At 45.4% G+C, this 24,505-nt stretch overlaps 1 protein-coding gene across 1 annotated transcript in view; it reads left to right on the top strand.

Moving 5' to 3' along the window:
- The first annotated feature begins 1,551 nt into the window (after positions 1-1,551).
- The window catches only part of Dchs2 (dachsous cadherin-related 2), a 216,262-nt gene continuing 193,308 nt past the window's right edge, over positions 1,552-24,505 (top strand). The window contains 1 exon segment of the mRNA XM_028857068.2: positions 1,552-3,960. Within this exon segment, the coding sequence (XP_028712901.1) occupies positions 1,969-3,960 (1,992 nt within the window). The 5' untranslated portion in view covers positions 1,552-1,968.

Genomic DNA, 24,505 nt, shown 5'->3' on the forward strand with positions numbered 1-24,505 from the left:
TTGAGTACGGAAGAAGATATCCTGCAGGTTCTGAACAGGGCTTAAAGTGGCTTGAGTTGGCTTTCGAAACTCAATCTGAACGCTTGATGGAGAGCCACTTATAAAGGGACCAGGGAGAAGATTCCTGGTGCCTTGCCTCAGGTGGGAAAGAAGGCTCCAAAGTCTCATCAGATCTCCGAATGCTTAAGGGTACTTCATTGATAAAAAGGAGGCGGACTTTATTTTACTAGTATCTCTATTTACATACAACACATCTACTGCACGGAAAATGGTTTTATTATTATTGTGTCAGAGGTAGAGGGTGGTGTGGCTGCTGATTAGCAGTGATATGCATAGGCCACTGAATTTCAAAAGGCATCTCTCTGGGGTTACTGGGGACCAGTATGCTGGGCTTTTTTGGCTCTCCCTCTAGCCCAGAACAGTATCTAGGAAATTAATTCTTCCTTCTGGCCGAAATGCAAAACTGCAGAAACCTTCTGCTACATACATATGGCTGGCCATTCTCAAGAGGGCAGACTCCTTCGCTGGAGCATACTTTATTAGAGGCCATTTATCAGTTTCTACCGATAATTATAAATAACTGGAGGGAAACGGAGACAGCGCAGGCGGAGTGGGATTGTCTTCAGGTTCAGCCCCACACTACTTTGGAAGCGGTCTCCACAGCAGGCCCTCACAACGTTCTTCCCTTAGGGGTGGAGGAAGAGCTTAGGTGCTGGTCCGTCTGCCCATAAATCACGATCATAAAATGTGCTGGGAGGTATGATGGCGCTGGATGCCTAAAAAGGTTGGCAAGCCCCATCCATTGTCGTCATCACGGGTGGCAGAGGCGAGTGACAGGACGCCCGCACGTCGCTGAATAGTAGCGCGGCACAATAAAGCGTGCTTTACACCATGTGTGTCACAGATTTTGTTGGTTTTCTGGAAGGGCTTATTTTTTTTTCCCCTTTCTTTCCAAGTTCCGCCTTCTTTGCAGTCAAACTGGCCCCAGCTGTGCATCGGCCTTTGACTCCATCTGGCCTTCCGTTAGGGACGAGGTTCTCTCGCCAAATAGAGAGCACAAGTTTGGCTCCCCAAAGTGATCATAATAACCCCTACCTTCTTCGCTCGGCCCTAGTCAAGGGCAAGCCCGCCCAAGGGGCTGTCCGGAGGATGGAGGGGAAGCGTGCGGGCAGTCAGCTGGCCTCGCCCCCAACCCGGTACACTTTGCACGCAAAGCCAGGCCAGACAACCGATCTGCGTCTCCTCCATCAGCACCACAGTCCTGGGCTGAATGTCCAGCCGACCGGCTCCTTTTCAGTCCTGCTACAGAACCGAGGCTGGCAGGTTGGAATTCTCCCTGGTGCCAGGCGCATCACGCATGGGGAGGGGACTGAGGAGTAGGGGGCTGGGTCAGAGAAGGCGCTGCGCAGTCCCCAGCGCCCGGGGACGCCGGTGGAGGTGGGGTGAAGAGCTACGGTCCCTGTAGCAGCGGGCTGCGGGAGCCGCGCCTCCCACTGTTCCTCCCACCCTGCGCCCTCTCTCGGCTTCCCCGCCCTTACTCCACCCACTTCCCGGCCGGATCCCCTTCCTCCCTGTGTGCGCGCTTTAAATAATTTCCTCCTTTTTGGCAAAAGAAATAATGCACCTGACTTTACCAGGGGGAAACAGCCAGCCGAGCAGAACAAGGAACAGATGTAAAAAGAACAGAAGAGAGGAAAAGCTATGGAACTTGCTTAAAGACATCCAGGGGTTGGAGAGGTGGCCGCGGCGGCAGAGGCAGCTAGAGCAGCTCCGCCTGCCTGAGCTGCTGGCAGAGGACGTCTGCACCAGTTGCAGATGTCACCCTGGGAACTCCTGGGTCCTTTGGTTTGTTTGCCAAACAAAGTCTTTTCTTCTCTGGCTCAGATACTGAAGAGGCTCCTGGATTGTTCTGCGGTCCCGCCACAAGCTGGCAGCTATCCGGAGCCTTCCTAAAGAGCTGGGGAAGAAATGAGCTCTGCTGGGCGGAGGATGGGCGAAGGGCGTCAGCCGGCGGGGTCACCCCGTGGGCGGCCCTGCGGCTCCGGGGCGCCGCGCTCCCTGCTCCGGTTCTTCGTGCACGCCTGGTTGTGGGCTGCCTCGGGTTTGTCTGCCCAGGTGTTCAACCTCAGCCTCTCTGTGGACGAGGGGCTGCCCCCGGACACACTGGTAGGTGACATTCGTGCGGGGTTGCCAGTCGCGCAGCAGCTGGAAGAGAACGGCTTCTTTCTGTCGGAGGACTCGGAGGACTCCCCGCTGCTGGACGACTTCCACGTGCACCCGGACACCGGCATCATCCGCACAGCACGGCGTCTGGACCGCGAGCGGCGGAACCACTACAGCTTCGTGGCGGCCACGCTGTTGGGCGAAGTGGTGCAGGTGGAGATCCGCGTCAACGATGTGAACGACCACTCGCCCCACTTTCCGCTCGACTCCCTGCAGCTGGACGTGTCGGAACTCAGCCCCCCAGGTACTGCTTTCCGCCTGCCAGGTGCCCAGGACCCGGACGCAGGACTGTTTAGCATCCAGGGTTACACCTTGCTGCAAGCGTCTGACCTGCCCCAGGACCCCGCAGGGCCCTTCTTCCAGTTGCGCTACGGGTCGCCGGGGCCACCTGTGTCGTCGTCTCAACGGGTGTCCTCAACACCCCTGGAGCCCTTAGACTTGGTGCTGCTGAGGCGCTTGGACCGAGAGGAGGCGGCGGCGCACGAGCTGCAGATTGAAGCTTGGGACGGTGGCAGTCCTCCGCGCACTGGCCGCCTGCACGTGCATCTGCGTGTGCTGGATGAGAACGACAACCCGCCAGTTTTCGAGCAGGCGGAGTACCGCGCCGCAGTACGTGAGGACGCCCAGCCGGGCGCCGAGGTGTGTCGCGTGCGTGCCACTGATCGCGACTTGGGGCCCAATGGCTTGGTGCGCTACAGCATCCGGGAGCGGCAAGTGTCCTTGGCGGGCGCAGCTGGCGGGTCACCGGGCGATCCGGGCTATTTCTCGGTGGAGGAGCTGAGCGGCGTGGTGCGGGTGCAGAGACCTTTAGATCGCGAGGAGCAGGCCTGGCACCAGCTGGTGGTCCAGGCACGCGACGGGGGCGCAGAGCCAGAGGTAGCCACCGTGCGCGTGTCTATTGATGTGCTGGACGTGAATGACAACCCGCCCGCCATCCACCTGCTCTTTCTTACCGAGGGAGGCACGGCCCGCATCTCTGAGGGCGCCCGTCCAGGAGACTATGTGGCTCGAGTTTCGGTGTCCGACGCAGATGGTGACCCAGAGAAGGAAGAGGAGGCTGCCGGGGTGCTTGGTGCACGCCTTGGGGCAGGTAGCATCAAGCTGTCCTTGGAGGGTGGGAATGGAGCCTTCGCGCTGCAGCCAGGCGGCCCTCCTGGAGTATTTTTCCTTTGCATCGAGGGCCTCTTGGACAGGGAAAAACGAGATCTATACGAATTAAGACTAGTGGCCACGGATGCAGGGTCTCCACCATTGAGCACCGAGGAGTCGCTGCTGCTCTGGGTCTCCGACCTCAATGACCAGCCACCTGTCTTCAGCCAGGAGCATTACTGGGCCTCGGTGTCCGAGGCCGCTGTCCCAGGGACCTCGGTGGTTTGGGTCAGCGCTTTGGATGCCGACCAGGCTGGCACAGATCACGCCAGGCTGCGATATGCGCTAGTGCAACTCTCGGGTCCCTGCGACTCTGAGGCTCTGTCACCCAAGGCAGAGTGCATCCCATCCTTCAGCATCAATCCTGACAATGGTTTGATCAGCACTCTCAGAGCTCTAGACCGAGAGGTTCAGGAGGCAGTGGAGCTGAGAGTGGTGGCCCAGGACTTCGGAGAGCCTCCACTTTCTGCCACGTGCCTGGTGAGCATTACTGTAGACGACGTGAACGACAATGAGCCCGTTTTTCGGTGGCAGGTGTATAATGTCACCCTGGCTGAGCATGCCCCAGTTGGACATTGCTTCCTGCAGGTGAGTGTATCAGGTCTCTAGGTCCAGTTCAAAGCCTGGGATGGTTGGTGAGGATATAAGTCTGTCCTTGAAAAGGTGACATGGATGGTTGTGTCCTGGTTCCATAAGCAAGGATATCTGCTGTAGACCCTCCAGTGAGAGGCAAACACATTACCTGATCCCCACAGCTTTGTATCACGTCTTGGTCCTGTGGTCTCTAAGGTCAGGAGACTTTTCTTGGTTCTTTCTTCTGGGAGCCCAGTTTCCTTCATACAGGAATGCCCCCATATCTAATTGCAAGGGACCACCCATTGTCCCAAAGCAGATATCAGGCCATAGTCAACAGAACACACTTTTGAGACCTTTATATGGTGTCTCAGGACTCAGGGTAGTCTTCATGTTTTCAAACGTTGAATGATTTTGAACGACCCCCCTCCAAAGACCCTCTGACGGCATTTCCCACCTTCTTTAGGAGTTTACTAAGGTTATTGAGGACCGCGAGACATTGTAGCCATCGTGTTTGTGGCCTGAGATCCTCCAGAGGACTTCACCATGGAGGAGCAGAGAATCACTGCATCCATCATATTTACCTCAGGCCCTGTCCTGTGCTTTGCTGTTTGACTGTGGGGTATTCTCTAGAGTTCTCAGGATCTCTTCTGCACCTGCCAGGTGCTGTGTTCTGCCCCTCAGGCTGTCCTTCCTTATTGCTTCCATTCTATTCTTACCTGGCATGAGTGAGACACACACATTGCCAGACTGACTTAGTTACTCCAGCATGACTTGAGGGGATAAAGAGGGTAAAGATGACTGGCTGCTGGACCAGGCTTCAGTTAGCACTGAGTCTAGTGGATTTCAGCCCTCTGCCCTGTACTCTCTTCTTTTCAGTGAGGAGGCCCAGGCTTTAGCTTTTATAAAGTACACCCCTGACAACCTTTAGAAAAGTGAGATGTTTTCATACTGTACAGAATGGGCTTCGTGATTGCTTATATCTTTTCAGCTTTGTAGTCAAGAGTAATCTTGATCCCTTCTCTAGCTCCTGGTCTCTGGAAATGTGGGTCATGACCATATGAGATCCTATGATAGACTATGCAGGTTGTAAAAAGTAAGACAACTCCCCAAGACCAAAAATTACTTCAAAATTAGACTTAAACCAAATTAGAGGAACTCCTGTGTTGTATCATGTGACTTCACTACAGTCTTGCTTCTGAATACACAGACAACATGTGCAGTTGGCATTTCATGTGTCTGCCGTTCACACAGCACTGGCGAACATTCCCAGAAATACCTGTGCTCAGACTAGGAGTCTCATTTGAACTGCAGTGTTTACTTTTATTTTTATTGTTATTTTACTATATATAGCAATATGAATTTATTTATATATTATATATCTATAATTTATATGATTATATGTATAATATATACTTATATATAATATGTAATATATACTTATATATACTTTGTGCTTAAGAAAGATTCAGGGTCTGCTGTAGCCATACTTAGCTTTTGAACTTACTATGTAGGGTTCCACCTCTCAAGCTGTGGGACTGCAGGTTTGCATTATCTGCATTTTTTGCTCTTAGTAACATAATGCTTTAACTATAGAAAATAAATACCTTTAACATCTCCCCACTTTATTTCTCAATATATAGATAACAAATCAGTATTTCATAGGATTGTTTTGGGTTAGAATGCTTGCTTTTAAAAACTACTACCTAAGCTGTTGACTTTCATAAAACTGTTCAATGAATTTTGACTTGGGATTGTAGAGAATTTTCAATAATTTCTGACATGGTCCTAAACATACATCTGTAATTTTGTACTGCATATTTACGTGAAGTCATGTTCTCAACATTAGTGATTACAAAATCAAAATGTGGATTAATTCTGAAAAATACTGAAGATATTCTATATCGTGCAGTATCAAATATTCAGCCAAGAGCTGTGTAAAATTAAACAAAATTACCCATTGTATTAGTATTCAAATTTGGTTTTGTCTTAATAAATGGTAAAATTATCTATATACCAATTACCATAAAATAAATTTATGTGTGATTCATCATCAATAGATGTTTAATTTACATACCTATTTTATAAACATGGAGGCCCAGGGTAATATGATATAAAGATGTCACACATAGTATAAGAGTCTCCACTCCAGCTGATTAGCAGCTCTGAGTTATTCAAAGGTGGTTTGAAAAGCAGTTACTACTCCCTGCTGAAACAGAGGAGTCCACAGGTATTAGAGGCTAACACCACCAAAGTCTTTCATCTCTTTAGATAGAGTCCGATGTCATATGGGCTAGAGGCCATTGTCTGCTTGAAATGGAGACAGCCTTGAGAGGGACATGTATTAGTTCTACCACTATCCAGAGGTCAGCCAAGTAGACTTAGGAACACCGAAGAAGAGACTGAGAAATGGAGGAACCCATAGATGCCTGGTGTCCAAAGACAGCGCCATCAGATTTTAACAATGAAATCATGACAGGGGAAAGATTAGAACGGGTGATTTCCAAGATTTCTTCTGCTTGGGAGGCCTGCTGATCTTGGCATGATACTAATAAAATATAGCTTTGTTTGAAGGAGAAAATATGGATTCATTGTGACTCTTTTGATTAGAATCCATCTATAGAACTGTTTCTCAAACTGTGAAATGGTTCTGCCACCAAAGATGAAGCTATCCCCTCACGTCCCCATGTGTGCTGGACCCATTGTGGTGGCTCATCTGGGCTCAAGCTGCATCTCTGAGAACTCCAGCGTCCCCATGCTCCTGGAGACAGTATGGAATTGTGCTGATTAGACTTTCTCGAGATTCCAGGCATCTGTCTGGCTATTGATGAGTTGTAGAGACCCTCTACTTCCTCGGCTTCAGTGACTTCCCCTCAGTGGCTGTGTGAACTTTTCTAGTCCTGTGGCTGTGACTGTCCCCTGAATTCTAGGGTGTTTTCTTTCTGTGTTTTTATTCTCCCCCCTTTTTCTTTGCCCTCTCTTTCCCTCACCCACTCCCTTTCCACTGTTCCTGTTTAGTTTCTCAATATAGTCTCATTACATATCCCAGCACTCACTTTGCTTCTGCCTTAGCCTTTCACATAGTGAGATTAAAACTGAGTCAAAAATCACCCTTTCTCTCTATAAGCTGCTGATCTTGATTATTTTGTTATAGTTAAGAAAGCTGACTATGACAGCTAGCTCTGTGGGCACTTGCCTCAATGACTTCACTCCTTTCTCCCTACCTGCTCCTCATGGAAAGCCACTTCTTAGCAATGTACTACCCAGAATTCCTTTCAGTCTCTTGGTGCCATTTTGGTCTAGAGTAAGGCTTCTCAAACTTTTCCACTGATACCTCCTTTGTTCTGAGAAATTTTTATGTGATCTCTGGCACATAACACAAGCATACACATTAAACATCTACTGATAATAAATCATAAGATAATTGATCAGTATATATACTTACTTAATATATATATATTTAAATACATGTAATTGATTGGTATATAACGTATTTCCATTTATTAAAGAAAAAGCAGATTTACATAATGAGGAGATGAATGTGCTCGGTTAATTTTACATAAAGAAGAAACTTGGGTACATATTTAATGTTGCAATAAGTAGAATATCCTCAGTATGTTTCAGAATTGATCTACAGTTTAGTTTTATAATCATTGTTGCTGACAATGCTGCCTTGCACAAGTAATGTAGTACAAGATGGCAGAAGTATGTCGGGGCTAGTTCAGAAATTCTTGGAAATTCTGTCTTAATCTCAAGCCAAAATCCACTGAATAATTTTTTTTTAAAGGAAAGTCAAGTCAGCAACTTAGAAAGCAGTGTTTAAAATCAAACATTCTGACACAAAGCAATGCAATTTGTTCACGCTACGGCATGATGGGGGGACATATTAAAAGTCTTTGTTTTCTGTAATTAAAACCTTATGCTGCTGGAAGAGTAGACACACTTTGTATGAACAGTCCACGTCCTGCTAACACACAACAGCCTGGAATCTGAGCTGAAGTGATTCAGGCAGGGTTTATGAAGGCTGCCTGGTGTCTTGGCAGGTGTGGTGCTAAGTGTGTGCTAGGTGTTTAGGGCCAAGGCTGCAGTGAAGTTGCACTCTGCAGCATGGGTAACTGTTGCCACAATCCCTGGATTCATTCATTACGTGTGGGATTTTCACTCCATTTTTGGTTGTCATGCATTTGGAAACCTTTTACTTTTGCCAAATGTTTTGCGACCCCCACACTGAATGATATGACTGCATGGGATTATGATACACAGTTTTAAAAGCTGTGGTTTTGACAGAGAGGGATTCATTCCCAGACATCCAGCTGCTGTCCACGTCCAGTTCAGGTGTCTAACTTGAGAATACTTTTTTTCTCAGGTCACACTGCCCGTAAAGCTAACTTCAGCCTCCAAAAGAGGCTCCCCTCTGCTGTGATGTGAACTGCACTCACAGCCCCTACTTAGAAGCCAATTGGAAGACAGTGTTAACCAGACCTCTCATGCCTGAGTGGCACAAGCATGGGCCCAAGACTATTCCTTCGTAGCCCCTCAAGAACCAGGAGAATTTACCTACTAACTCATTTATTTAATCAAACAGCCACATCTGTTGAATAAAGGACCACAGAGGAACAAATATTTACCAAGTACCTATTACACCGCAGAGCAGTTCTTGGTACTGGGACACTGGTGGGTACAGTGGGCAGGTCCATCAGAGCTGCGAGCCTGGTGTTCTGGCCCTCTTCCCCATCAACCTCCTGAGTGAATGGCATCTGCCTTCCACTTGGTGCCTATATCCCCTGTTCTGAACTTCCTCTGCCACCACACTAAATCCTGCCTGCCAAACAGCATTTCTATATGTTCTCTTCATCCACATCCAATGGGCTCTTCAATCTTGTGACCTCATTTATCCCTGGAGCGTTTTGGACTTGTACCCCCTACTTCCTCTTTTCTGGATGTGTCTGCCCCCTGTCCCCCCACACACGTCTTTTCTCTCACTGCCTTCCTTCCTGCCTCTCTCTTGCCTGTTTCTCTTTTTTTCCTCAACTTCACACTCAGGATGGCAGCGGCTTCTGAAGTTTCTCTCTTCCTTCCACCTCTCTTTTTTTCTTTACTGTCTCCCTTTTCCAACATTCTCAGAACCCTCTTTTCCCCATCTGAATGGTCAACCTCCCTTATAAGCTTCAGATTAATCCTTAATTTGTTTTTTATTATTTTGGTCTGGTGGGTGCACGTTTCGACTGCATGCATTTGGCATCTCAAACCTAACCTTCCCCAGCTTAAATGCATGGTCCTCCTCCTCCTTCTTCTCTCTTCCCCCTTGCCTCCTTTAGAACTCATGTCTACTCGTCACTTTTGTCAAAAATTGAGCAGAAACAAAATAAGAAACAAACTGAAAAAAATCTCCTCAATATCCTGTAAGGGAATAATACACTATCCTCTAAATGCCCCCCTTTACATCAATCGGCACATATTTGAAACTCTTATTTTGGTACTGTGCCTTCTCAACAGAGGCATTAATGCACTTGGTATGTTGGTATACCTGTGTTTGCTGTGAGTTGGAGGTTGTCAGGCTATGCCTTCATGAAAATCAGAAGGATGATGAGTAATGTCATGTCCCATGTCAATATATTGGGGGAGAAGCTTGTTTTTGTATTTTCAATTAGGGCTGCGTCTATCTCACAGTCTCCTTGGAGAAGCCTGTATAGGAGGGGGTGCCATTAAAGACGGATCCTGCCATCTGGGGAGACATGGGCCAATGGGCAGGCTGGAGGGCTGCTGTGCTCCATGGCTAGAATAAGATCAAGTTGCTTCTAATTCACGGTATCCTTGGGAATGGTTTCCTTTTGACTGATGGTCGTCTGTAGCAAAGTCTTCCTGTGTGTGCTAGCTTTGTTTCAGTTGCACTCTGCTACTCAACACCAGCCCAGGGGTTTGCATGATTGACGGGAAGGCCACTTACCAGTGTGGCAAGTGTCAAGGGCAGAGCAGCAATCATGGCTGGGCATAGTAAGGACATGAACAAAAGAGACCCCGAGGAACAGTTTGAGGGCCTTGTACCAAGAGGCCATGCCGCCTTCAGAAATAAGAGACTCTACTGGGAAGGTGTTTTTTTTTTTTTTTTTTTTTTTTTTTTTTTTTTTTTTTTTTTCCAGTCTCAGTAACACTTGGAATTTCTCTAGGTCTGACCACAATTGGCAAGACCTTCAGAATTTCTTATATCCTTACTGTCCTGTGTGTGTGTGTGTGTGTGTGTGTTGTGTTTTATACCTGTTGCCATCACCCTGGCTCTGACACCCCATGCCCTTTTCTTGTCTATGGTAAGCTTGCAAGGATATTCACCTAGTGGCTTCTTGTTCTGTGGCCTCTTTCCTTAATGCTTGTCTGTTATGTGTGTGTGTGTGTGTGTGTGTGTGTGTGTGTGTGTGTGTGTGGTGTGTGTGTGTGTGTGTGCATGTTACATCATTCCCCTGGATAAGTGAAAACGCCGTATTCTATGTACCTCGATGGAATCCATTGTACTGGTGTTTGAGTCATCTGCACTTTCTCATGTTCTTGATCTCCTAAGCTAGAGAAGGGAAGTGTGCTGCAGTGTGCATGCAGCAGACAAGGTGCTGCACAGAGGGTGGTGGCTAGTCCGGGTTCTCCCCACTGTCCTTCTGCATTCAATTGTCACGTGTGTCAGGTTTATCGTAAAGTTTATTCCATCACTGTAGTTGTCTCGGTTCTTTGGGACTTATGATCTGCTTTGCACTGCCTGTCCTGAGCCTTAGATATTTGTATTTCTATTGTCTGCATAGGTATGTGTTATTATGGATGAAGTGAATCCTGCTACCTGCTCGCAGGAAGCAGATGTTCCCACAACAACCATGTGTACTTATGATCAAAATATGTCTAGGTCACCTACTAAACTATCATCTCTGATTATCTGGCCTACACAGCTTAGCATCTTAGTTACTGGTGTGTGTGGTAGGTGCCCTTGGCTTTGTTTGAGGACCTGTTTTAGGCTCTGAATGAGCTTAATGGCTTCCTTCTCTCTCCTACCCAAACCCTTACCTACTATGACTTCCTGGTTGTAGAATGTGGTCACACACACTTGAGTATACGCTGAAAGGAGAAGTGTAACATGGAATCTCTGGGCTACACTGCTTTGTAGCCTATGCTCTGGGTTTAAAGGTGAGTGACAGTGCATGACTGTTCATAACTATGAATATGATGATAAGACACTACACACTGACAGAAAATATGGACCTTGGGATCAAGGTACCTGGGTCTGAATATCTGGTATACCTCTTACCAGCCATGCAGTTTTGGAAAATGGGCCTTTATTTCATTATCTACAAAATATAGATGGCAACAGCATCAGTTTGCTTGTTTTGTGAATGATGACCCAATACACACGTTTAGAGTAATTCTTAACTCATAGCATGTATGCAATGCATGATATGGGTGTTTTTTTTTTTTTTGTGTGTGTGTGCTTGTGTATGCACATGCAGATGTATGACTGTACTGGTAAATACATGCAAAACTTACGTGTGATGGTCAGAGGGCAGATTTTCAGTTCTTCCACCTTGTTTTGAGGCACGGTCTCTTTTGTCTCTGCTGCAGCTCTGTGTACTAGCCAACAAGGTTTCATTTCATTCTCCTGTGTCCGCCTCATATCTCACAATAGAGAGTGCTGAAATCACAGATGGGGGCCATTGCATCTGACCTTTTATGTGGATTCCCAGGATTGAACTCAGATCATCAGGCTGTACAGCCAGCAAGACCTGCTGAGCCATCTCCCTGACCCTTATGTATTAATACCTACATCTTATGTATTAATAAATAGTAGTAAATGATAATTTTGGAAATGAAGAAACTTGATGAGATTAAAATCAATATTTCTTTAAAAAAAAACTGAAACAACAAAAAACAGGACTTGTAGCTAGAGTTTTCCTGCCTGGCCCACAGTCAGGACAAATCTTTGTCACCCGCCAGTCCCACAGCCGCTCAGACCCAACCAAGTAAACACAGAGACTTATATTGCTTACAAACTGTATGACCGTGGCAGGCTTCTTGCTAACTGTTCTTATATCTTAAATTAACCCATTTCTATAAATCTATACCTTGCCACATGGCTTACTGGTGTCTTTACATGTTGCTTGTCCTGGCGGTGGCTGCAGTGTCTCCCCCCTCCTTCTTCCTGTTTCCCCAATTCTCCTCTTTCCTTGTCCCGCCTATACTTCCTGCCTGGTCACTGGCCATCAGTGTTTTATTTATATAGAGTGATATCCACAGCAAGGACTAAACAAAAAATGAGGCTCTTCATGTGGAAAGATGGATATGAAACAAACCTAAGTTGTGTTGTAAGTTTTAGTGGCTCCTTGTGCTGTGGCAATGGACGCTGAGATGTTTTTGCTTTCAGAAGTCTGTCGTATCTCCTTGTAGACTTTGTGGCCTAGGCCAAGGTAGCTGACAAAATCTCTCAGTAGGGATAACCAGAGGAGTTGCCGCTGCAGGAATATTATGCAGCTCTTGGTGAGGGACAAAGTCATGTCAGGCAAGTGGTGATGGAGGCCTAGGTGTGGTTGGTCACAGGTCCTGAGGTTCCTTACTTTAGAGCCACCACCAGCCAAAGTTAGATGGAGTGCTACCGTGAAGCCACTCTCGGAGTCAAGGCATGACTCTGGTCTACAGGGCACCTTAGTCCTTGTTCTGCTTCACAGTTAGTGCACTTTGGTCCTTGTATTGAGATGAACTTTAACGAGAGTCATAACCCTCAGATGCCACTTCTGACTTTGCCATTGTCATGGTTTGAAAGAAAATGGCCCCCAAAGGGAGTGGCACTATTAGGAGGTGTGACCTTGTTGGAGTAGGTGTGGTCATGTTGGAGGAAGTGTGTCACTGTAGAGGTGGGCTTTGAGGTCTCATATATGCTCAAGATACCGCCCCCAGTGTCTCAGACCACTTCCTGTTGCCTGCAACATGTAGGACTCTCAGCTGCTTCTCCAGCACCATGTCTGCCTGCCTGCTGCCATGTCCCACCATGATGGTAATGGACTAAAGTGAGCCACCCCAAATAAACATTGTCCTTTAATAAGAGTTGTGGTCATGGTGTCTCTTCATGGTAATAGAAGCCCTAACTAAGACAGCCATTCTCAATCTCTGCTGACTTCTCTGGCCACAGTGCCTCATCCACAGAACGCTGCAATTTTGTTTAACACATAATATAAAGATGGGAAAGAAATGACATTTTCTGGTAGAAGGTGACGTCTTAGAGAACTTGGAGGTGGCACAGCAATTCAGAGGCCTTCTATCATGATGTGCACATGTTTACTGACAATCAGTGGTGAGTTCTTCCCGCTGTGGCTGGAGGCCTTTGTGTGTGTGTAAAAATGGATGGTGCATTCCTCAGGACAGCCATCTCCACAGAGAGCAACTCAGGGAAGGCCTTGGAAAATTATGATCAGTAAGATTGCCTTCCTCGGAGAATTGAAATCTGACAATAAATTAACTTCATTAACAACTAAACACCAGACCTCTAATGGGGCCCTTGCCTTATAAATTAAAAATGAGCCACGGCAGAAGTGATTTATGTTTTCATAGCACGTCAGGGAAATTAGTTAGATCATATATACAACTACATAAATATATGCATGCACTTTTTCAAATGTCAGGCTATTTGAATCTTACTGAGCTGAAGCCTTGATGGAAAAGGAGTGTGTGTTTTAAAGCAGATCAGGTGGGCTTCGTCACAAACATGAGGATATCTAGTTAGTGCCCGAGACTCAACAGTTGGAAAGGAGCTGGGTCCTGGCAGGGAAGCCATGGGAAGTAGTATTTTTAAGAAAATCGATGATTTTTAGTTAGCCTACCTAAAATGAGTTTCATTATGCCATTTTCATATTTATGCACATTTTTTTTTTGGTTTTATTGAGACAGAGTGTCTCTGTGTAGCTTTGGAGCCTCTCCTGGACCTCACTCTATAGCCTAGGCTGGCCTTGAATTTATAGAGATCCCCCTGCCTCTGCCTCTTGGGTGCTGGGATTAAAGGCGTGCGCAGCCACTACCCAGCTTATGTACATTTATGTAAATATAATTAAAATTTGCCTATATTTGACCCCCATTAATGTCTCGTTTTATTGTCTTCACTCTACACTTTCGTATGCATGTGTATGCCATGAATGTACATATATTTGATAGATTTCACATATGAGAAAAATACAGTATTTGATATTTTGCCTCACACCCTTTACTTTTTTTTTTTTTTTTTTTACATTTTTCCCCCAGAGCTGAGGACTGAACCCAGGGCCTTGTGCTTGCTAGGCAAGAGCTCTACCACTGAGCTAAATCCCCAACCCTTCACAACCTTTATTATTACTACTTCCTCCTTTGGGTTCCTTCCCCCTTCCCTCAGAGATGCTCTTCTACTGTGTGTGTGTGTGTGTGTGTGTGTGTGTGTGTAGATAGATAGATAGATGATTTTTTTTTATTTAAATCTAGAGTTCACAAATGAGAGAATTTGTACTTATCTTTCTTAGTCTGGCTTATTTCTCTTAACATGATGATCTTGCTTGATCTGTTTTCCTGCAAATGGCATGATTTCACCATTCTTCATGGCTGAATAGAACTCTCTTGTGTGCATGTTCACCACATCATCTATTCATCTGCTGTTAAGATCTAGGCTTGTTCATGTCTTGGCTATTGTGAATAGTTGGGAAATTAACATGGATGTGTAAATATCTTTGTGGCCTGCTGGCTTGGATTCCTTCCAGTATAGACCTGGGGAGAGAGTATCTAGCTTACATGGCCGTTCTAGTTTTTGATTCTCACAGAATTACTATAGGAATCCGTAGTGCTACATCAGCTGACATTCTACCAGGAGTGGATGACGGTTCCTCTTTTGCCACATCCTTGCCAGCATTTGCTATTTCTGTGGTGACAGCCATTTGGAATGAGATGAAATGGAAGCTCAAAGTGGTTTTTGTTCTCATTTCCCCATGTCTAAGGATATAGATCATTTCCCCAAATATTTACCGACCATTTGCATTTCTTTTAAAAACAGTCTGTTCAATTAAATTTGGCATGTGGGTTTACTCTCGTCAACCAGTCTGATCCTGTGTTTGTACCATGCTGCTTTTGTCATATGCTTTTGTCTATTTTGGAATGAGAGACTGTGATTTGTCCAGTCTGGGTCTTCCTGGTATATTGATTTGTTTCTTCAGGGTCTTCTCGGTTTCTATGTGCAGTGTTTGCATTTTTTCAAGTTCTATGAAGAATGTTAGGATTTCCACGGTGATTGTATTGAATCTGTAGGTCACATTTCTGCCCTCAGTGTTTTAAAGTTTTCACCATAGAGGTCTTTTACTATGAATGGGATTTTTTTTCTTGGTTTCTTACTTGATGAGTTTGTAATTGGTATATAGAAAAGCTCCTCAGTTTTTAATGTTGATTTTGGACCCTGCTACTTTATTCAAAGTTTTTCAGATCTAAGGGGAAAAATGAGAAACAAAATAATGGGAAAATGCATAAGCAAGATTACATAACTGCAGGAAGAGAAACAAAAAAGAAAAACATAAAAATGTCCTTTCCAAAGAAAAAAGGAGGATGAAGAGGAAAGAGGAGGAGGAAGAAGAGGAAGAGGAAGAAGAGGAGGAGGAAGAGGAGGGGGAGGAGGAAGAGGAGGGGAGGAGGAGGAGGAGAAGGAGGAGGAGGAGAGGAGAAGAAGAAGAAGGAGGAGGAGGAGGAGGAGGAGGAGGAGAAGAAGAAGAAGAAGAAGAAGAAGAAGAAGAAGAAGAAGAAGAAGAAGAAGGAAGAAGAAGAAGGAGAAGAAGGAGAAGAAGAGAGGAAACAATACTACTAAAAGCCCTGTGAAAAGATAAGAAGGAACCACAAGGGAAAGCGATGATGCAGTAGTGGAGGAACTTTCTTCCTGGTCCTCTAACACTGGTTGTGCCAGGTGGATGCAGGGTGGGGTCATCTAGGCCTGTAGATTCTTGTCTTTCCTGTGACTCACACTGGCTCTGGGCCTGTATTAAACAGACATTGGCTAGCTGGCTCCCTTCACTTCAATAGCTTCTCTTCTTCACACACCAGGGGCCTCTGCTGGGCACACTTGGGGTTGCAGTCTGCAGGCTGATTGGGCCCTTCTACTCCAGTTCGTTCAGTCTGGGGTAGCTGATATTCTAATTGGGGTCTAGGGTTGTCTCTCAAGTGAAGTGAGAGTCAGGAAGGCAAACACAGCACCAATATCTGTACAGGTGGAGGACCTGTCACCTTACTGTCAAAGTCACGTAAGCATTAAACATGTGCTGGAGGGCTGTGACTTCTGAGTTCTCAGGCTCTATAGCGGTGAACTATGGGGATCCAGAGGTTGATCTCCTGGCTGATCTCAAGCTCAGTGCTGTCAGACTCCAAGGTTCTTCTTAAATGATGAAGTCAGCTCCTGGCCACAGAGATTGAGTTACCTTACCCTATGCACACAGCCTGAGCTGGACAATCTGTCATCTGCGCTCTAGCTTGCTGGTATCTGCTCTTCCCCTTTCTGTGACATAGCTGTTTCTGTCCCCCAGGCTTTGGCATGGTGACATCAAGCTCCCCAACTTGTGATTGTCCCCTGTTCTTGGACTCCAAAATAACTCAGTTTTAAACAACAGGCTGCCTCCCAAAATGATATCCAGCTACAACCCCTGGGGTCATAAAGACTGGTTAAATGGAGTTCCTTTCACTGCTGACTCATCCCATCAGAAGAGTCACTGTCACACTAACCCTGGAGCTGATGTGTGGGTAGGAGAGCCGGTCCCTTTCACAGGGCCACCTGCCTCACCTTTCAGATAGGCTTCAGCTTTCTCTTTCCCGACCAAGGGGCTACGCAGCGGGCACTGTGGTGGCTCTACATTGAATCGTCTTTTTCCTCTCTCAATGTCCTTCCTCTTTGTGGTCATTTGAGTGAGAATGACCCCGCACAGACTCATGCTTGGTCCTCAGTTGGTAGAACTGTTTGGGAAGGATTAAGAGGTGTGGCCTTGTTGGAAGAAGTGTGTCACTGGGAGCAGGCTTTGAGGTTTCAAAAACCATAAACTCTCAGATACTGCTCCATCACCAAACCTGCCTGCCTGCTGCCATTCCCTTTGCCATGATGGTCATGGATTCATCTCCAAAACTATACGCTCCCAAATAAACTCTTCTGTAATCTTATCACAGTGATTTAAAAGCAACTAAGACACTTTCTTTCTCTGTACTGAATGGTTTATCCTTTCTTATTCCTCCTGAGCTGCACCAGCTTTCTATGGAGGCAGTTCAAACTAAAATACATAAAGTAAGGTTTGGGAGGAGGTTTTTGCTGAAGAGTAGAAAGGAAGCCATCAGGCAAGCTAAGTAGGAAGGCCCTGAATGAGGGGATTCGCATGGTGTAGTAGAGAGGGAATCTTGAGGGGCATTCGGCCTGGGGAACTGGGTGGCACCGAAGAAGCTGGGAGGAGGGAAGAGTGGAAAGAGTGAAACAGAGAAGAGCGGATGCCTTGCTTCCAGGGAGTGTTGTGGGAGGAAAGGAGAGATGAAGAACAGGTGTTCTGGGAGATGCTCTCTCTCAGTTTCCTGCATGTTGTCCTTGGCCAGCAGTCCAGGAAGAGATATTGAAGGCTGTTTAGAGATTCAGACCACAGCACAAGAGTCAAACTGAGGCTGGGGACACACACTCTGACGTCATACACATGGAGGTGAAGATTAAAGCTGTGAGCAAGGACGTGAGGACGTGACAGAAGAGATGGGGCCAAGGATGAGGGCTGGGAGCAGAGTCTCTCCTGATGTGTTAGAGGCAGGGTTCCACAATGCGAAGGCCGTTTGCTTGTTCTCCTAAGTCCCATGGCCCATGGCCCAGATATTTGACAAGCCCCTTCACCCTCTGGAACACAATGAAACACATTATCTGGCTCTGCTAGTTTCTATCTTTCCCTTCCTTCCTTCCTCCCTCCCTCCATCCCTTCCTTCCTTCCTTCCTTCCTTCCTTTTTTCCTTTTTTCCTCCTCATACTTCTCCTCTTCTTCCTCTTTTTTTTGAAAGGCAGGGTTTCTCTAGGTAGCTCTGGCTGACCTGGATCTAGCTCTGTAGATCAGGCTGTCCTCGAACTCACATCAGCCTGCCTCTGCCTACAGAGCACCAGGATTGAAGGCTTGTGTCATCTCTATTCAGCTCTGCTAGTTTCTTCCTTTCATCTTCCTTGTCTGTTGTAGACCTTGCCAGGTCCCCATTTGCATTGAAGACTCTGGTAGTCTTTAACAATCCTTTGCCTCCATGGTAACTCTTGTGATGCAGGTAAGCTGGTGTCCTGTTCCTTCAACAGATCCAGTTTTGTTATATTTTATTCTTGCTTCTACTCTAAGAACTGCATTCCCCAAGATTATGGGTTCTCTTAAATCTCAACTCATCCCAGTCTCTGGTCACTGCCTGGAACCTTTCTTAGTCTTTGATCGAGTTTGTTTTGTTTTTCAGAGTAGGGTCTTGTTATGTATCCCTAGGGGCTGGAAATTAATATGTAGACCAGACTGGTTTCTGCCTTGCCACGGTCTTCCTTTCTCAGTGTCCCAAGTGTGTGCCCCTAGAACCAGCTGGGTTCTGTTTTAAAACAAATATTTATTATCATGTGTGTGTGATGTGGTATGTGACTTCAGATATCCATGTGCCACAGAAATTATTTGGGGGTCAGAGGACAACTTTCCAGAGTTGGTGCTTTCTTCCGACTGTGCAGTCTGGGGATCAAACTTAGGTCTTCAGGTTTGCATGGCCGGTGCTGTCTCCTGCTGAGCCAGCTCACTGGTCCTGGGCTCATGTTTAGAATCTAGAATCTTTTCCTAGGATACTTACTTTTTTTTCTCTTCTTGCCCATAAGTCCCCTTCTCTAACTGGGATTCCTCAGTTCTCCAAATTGACTCTTGCTCTTTGATATCTGTATGTATGCCACCAATACTGAACCAGTCTAGGTATATCCTACATGTATTATGATTCTGGGTAAACTGCCCCCTACCACACTGGTGCTATGGAGGACTGCTGGAATAATGCTAAGAGGCCTGTTCACTCTACTTTAACTGTGTGACATCAAGTGGGGTCTCAACTCTGTTGGGTCATTCTCTTGTATTTATTCTAGCCTCTCTCTTAATGTCTTTCTCTTTCAGCATAATGTCTTGCTCTTTGTATAGCTAATCACTTCTCCTATTCAGTAGAACCCTGCAGAAGGAAACTTCCTCCTGTTCATCTCCGCACAGTCTGGTCCCTGAGGACTATGATATTTTTGTCCATCCAATCAAGCCCATCCAAATTCAGACTTGACTTTTTTTTTGAGACAGGGTTTTTCTGTGTAGCTTTGCACCTTTCCTGGATCTCGCTTTGTAGACCAGGCTGGCCTTGAACTCACAAAGATCTGTCTGTCTCTGCTGGGATTAAAGGCCTGCGCCAACACTACCCAGCTCAGACTTGACATCTGATCTCTGTTTACTCTGACTTGATTTCTTCATTACATTTTTCTTTTCTACCTTTGCTCCATTCATGTTTCTTCTTGTTAGAGAAGATTTGAAAGTATTTACGGATTAAGTTTGTGGGCATCTTGTCCCCATTGGCTCAGCTACTTCTCTCGGTGCCTTGTAATGACAGATGTCTGCTTCTTGTGGCCTCCCCCCTCCTCACTTAGCTCTGGTCATATTTTAAGACTACTTCTCATTGATATAAGCTTTCTGGAAATCTGTGTTCTGTCTGTTCAGTGTCTAGCGTCTGTTGAAGTAGACCTACTGCCCTGGTTTAGTCCGTGAGCAGGGATGTCTTCAGTCACATCTGCTGGAGTCAAGAAGCTGGGAAGAAAATGTAAGAAATGATATACAGAGCCACGGCAGCACATGCTTGAAATCCCAGCACTTTGAAGGTGGAGATAGGAGCATCAGCAGTTTGAGGACAGCCTGAGACACATGAGACCCCATCTCAAAAATGAAAGCAAATAGACTAAAATAAGAGATGTCGGGGTTACTACTGCTCATTTTTTAATGTTATATCCCATAGTGGATAGAAGCCCTTCAATTTATTAATTTTATATAATAAAGTTTGGACCCATTGAAATAGGATGTTCTATGGAGCAGAAGAAGAATTCATCTTGATTATTGTTTGAATAAGCTTGCTGCTTTACAAATTTGGTACGGCAGTGACGTCTACAGTCCGTCTCACCTATGCAGGAGGACATTGTATCTTTCTTAGCAATTCTTCCCAGAGTTTCTTCCTTAAAAGCCCAGGTTGTTAAATTCACTGTAGGAGTTACCATTTTCCTGTCAACAGGCATATCTCTGCTAGCGTACTGATGAAGTGTACAAAAGCTTTTAGGTGGAGGACGAAGAGCATTGCAGGTCCCTATTACTTCCATGTGTTCTTGCTTTGAGCAGAAGAAGAGCATTCCAGGGAGCAAAAGCTGGGGCTGTGGAGTCCGACAGACGTGAATTTAAATTTTAGCTCTGTCCCTTCGCGGCCTTCTCTGGAGCAAGTTCCCGAGCTTTGGACGCCTCAGTGTTTTTCACCCATAAAATAGGGGTGATACCAGCCTCTACCTTGTAGGATTAGTGTGTGATTAAACGTGATGATGCGTAGGAACTTTGTGGAGCAGTTCCTGAGCATGGAGAGACCCAGGAAGGAGTGTCGTCACGTCTACTTCCACTCAAACTTCAGTTATATGAAGGTGCAAAGGGAGAGTAGGATAAAGAAAATCAGTCCTTTTTAAAAGCTCTGATGGTTAGTTACATAAAAAGTCAATGACACAATCTTGTCCCTCACTTGACACTGTATTTGGGAATATAGTCCCAGATATAGTTAGGTGTTATGGAATGTTACTCTAAGATGTTGCATTCATTTATGCTGTGGAATATTTGTTTAATGATGCAAAGATGTGTTGCATCCATTTATGCTGTGGAATATTTGTTTAATGATGCAAAGATGTGTTGCATTCATTTATGTCGCCCCTGTTTAACTCTATAAAGCTGTGTTACTTTGCCTGCCTAAAACACCTGATTGGTCTTTCAGTTATGTCGGACTTGCATCGGTGATATCAGTGGCTTACGTCAGACGTCAGACACCAGACACAGTCTTAGATGAGAGAGGGCCATCCATCTGTGTGGGCTTTGAGGAAGAGCGTGTGGTAAAGCAAGGAGTGGGAGCGTGACTGCGTTCTCCTGAGAACAGCCAAGAGGGAAGAGCGGAGCACACTCAGGCTCACTTGGGTTTTAATGATGGCTAATTAAAACCGCTGTTCCATACAAAGGGCTGCCCACCACCTTTGAAAGATTTTGTTTTCTTGTTCAGACAATGCTGCAATTGCTTTTGTGCTGGATTTTAAAGAAGTTTACGGATTGAGCTATTGTTGTAGATGTGGTCTGAAGAGATTAGACATGATTTGTAGCCTTGCTGTAAGATGGACTTAGGTGGAGTGTAGCTTCTAAGTTGTTTCCTTGGAAACATTCCATGCAGTATATGCCTCCAATTTCTGCTTTTGGAAACCTAGAGGAAGTTAGTGTTGATACTCACATTGGCTTGTCTGGTCCTGAAGAGTGACATTCTGAGCTTATGCACTGTTTACTTTCCTTTGAAGTACGATTATTTTAAGTATGAATTGAAAATAATACAAAGACAGCTCTGTTGCATTAGGGCATAAACAATAGTACAATATTTCAACTCTGGCCGACCTATTTCCTGGACTCAGCTTACAAGAAGGGTTTTTTTTTTTTTTTTTAATGGCACCTTTCTTGTGCAGGATCCCATTTTCATGGTTGTGTCTGTCCCACTTCCACGGCCTCTGTTAGTGGCCAGCATAAGGGAGAGGGGTGACAGGAAGGGCAGTTTATCAGTTAATGTTTGGCAGTATCCAAGGAGACCTGCTCTCTTGGCAGCTTTAAACATTTCCATTCAGTGCCTATTTCAGTAGTCTCCTAAAGCCACAAATGATTTCAGCATGCTTTGAACTTGAAAATACATACACACGGCAGCAAAGGCTAACTGGTTCAGGGTGTTTACTAGGGGAGTAAATGCTGAAGCATTTAAACCAGAAGTCTATTTCAGGTTCACCCAAGAATAACAGATAACTCCACGTATTTGCAGTTCTAGGATTTTGGTTAGAGAATTGGTAATCCTTCATGAAAATGCAGGAAGAGAAGCCAGCTCCATCAACTAGCTGATGGTATTCCCCCATCACATCTGAGTTTAGTGGAGTCACGAAGTAAATCTGTCCATTGTGGTCATTTGAAGATCAATCCTTAGCAAGCTCAGCTTCAGTGTAAAGAACCTCTTAAGATGATTGAAAATAATGAAGACTGAGTTCTAATGCTCCAAGGAGCACTCATCTAAGGAGAAATTCAAGCTGAGTATGTTAGTGCATGCTTCTAATCTTAGAATTTAGGAGGCTGAGGCAGGAGGATCATGTATTTGAAGCTAGTCTGGGCTACTCAACGAGACCGTGTCTAAAATACAAAGAAAACAAAAGAGAAAGGAATTTGTCTTTCCCTTTGCTCTGTCTCCTTTTGTAAGTCAAGGCTTTGGGAACCAAGTATGAACCAATTATTTCATGACTGTTTCGAAGGGCATTGCTTGCCTGTCCCAGATCAGACAAAACACATTCTCTTTGACAATGACTGTCTTTCAAAACTGCCTGTAACACAGCTTTAATCACCTCTCTCTTGTTTAAAACTTTGCCTGGCTTTGCACTGCCTATAAAATTAATTTCAAAATCCTCCCCCACTCCATCCTATCTTCTTTATCCCTCTTTCAAGGCACTCTTCCCCATCCTTCCATATCTTGCAAAGACATATTGTGCTTTCTCTCCATAGACTTCTACTCTACTTTATTCACTCACAAAATTCATATATGTTAAGGTACTCTACGCCCAATGTGATGGTATTTGGACACAGGGCTTTGGAAGGGAAATAGGGTTAGATAAGGTCATGAGCTTGGGGCCTACATTAATGGAATTAGTGTTTTTTATGAGTAAGTAGAGGAAAATGGAAGAGTTGGATATTCCCACTATGCAAAGTTACAGCAAGAAGACAGATGTTTGCAAATCAGGAAGTAGCCCTTGCCAGAACCACATCATGTTGACACCTTGAGTTTGGCCTTCCAGCCTCTCAATCTGGAAGAAAAGAAGTGTCTATTGCTTGAGCCATCTGGGCTGTGGGACTTGGTTATGGTAGCCTGACTAAGATAACTAGGACCCTCTGGTCCATACCTTGAGGATGTACTTGTCCCTTTCCTTTGCCACAGATATCCCTCCCTCGGCTAACCTTATTTTTTTTAAATTACTGCTTCGGTGGGGGCCTTAGAAAGCTTGCACAACATGCTCAAGTTCCTCAGTTCCATCCAACTACCACACACACACACACACACACACACACACACACACACACACTCCCCTTAGGACTGTTTCCTTGGCTGTGTAGAGCTCCCCCATCCCAGCTGCTAGCTTACTCTTCCTCTTCTAAACACCTGCGCACTATATACATTTCGCAGTAACTCTCTTTGGCAGTACTGGCCTAGGTAATAGCTCAGCATCTGCTTCCTTCCCTCTGATTAGCTTTCTGGGATGCTGGCAGAGGCATCCATCTTACTCACTGGTAGATGCTTCCCAAAATGCCTAGCACACAGTAATCGGAAAATTTGTTCAGTGATCTGATGAAACAGATCTGCTGCAGGATGTCCTCCTCATGAGTGTTGGTGGCTTCTGGAACTGGGCAGGTCTCACATGGTGACAGTAAAGTCTGTGTGAACTCTGGCATGATCTTGTGTCTTTCTGACAGGCAGCAAGGTCATGATAATGACCCTTTTGAGGCAGGGAAAAAGTAAATATCCTTTTTTTTTTTGGTGGGGGGAGGGGGAAAGTTGTAGTTGCAATTTATTTCCAGACAGATCTTTTCATTTCATGTAAAAAACATGGTCGTTGTCAGGGCCTCTTTGCTGTTGTCAAGAGTATGAAGCCACAAAGGCTGCCTATTAGCAAAACTGTCACCCGTGTGTTCTTGTTTTTTAAATGCCTCAAGTTAACAATGTGCTGTTCAGTCCTTTATCCCAACTCTGCACAGCTCTCGCTGTTATAAACAATATTGGCTGGGTGCTTCCAGAGACAGCGGTATTTTAGCTTTCAAGTTGATTCCGTCTATTCTTGAGCCTGAAAAATAAACCAATTCAAAACTTTAAAAACAAAGGAATAATCATAGGAGATGTCGTTCTGCTTGGTTTTGGAGGAATGCCAGTATCATGAAGCACTTTCCCCAAACCTTTTAAAGCTGAATATGAATTGACTTATTAATAGTTATGTGCTCAGTGGGAGACGGCAAGTGGAGAGAGTGCAGATACGCGGGAGTCTGAATTGCTCTGAATTTTTTAAAAATTTAAATTACCTGTGATTTTTGATGGATGCAAAGAAGTAAAAAAATTCTAATAGTGTGGCAGTGTGTGATGTCTCAGCACCTTTGTGCATTGTGTAATGTTCAAATAAATCAGGTGGAGCATACGTGTTTCCTCAAACACCATTTCCTTATGGTGAATTCATTGAAGATCCTCTTCTCTACTGGAAAGTGCAGTG

Source organism: Peromyscus leucopus, chromosome 6, assembly GCF_004664715.2.
Source record: "Peromyscus leucopus breed LL Stock chromosome 6, UCI_PerLeu_2.1, whole genome shotgun sequence".
NCBI classification, from domain to species: domain Eukaryota; kingdom Metazoa; phylum Chordata; class Mammalia; order Rodentia; family Cricetidae; genus Peromyscus; species Peromyscus leucopus.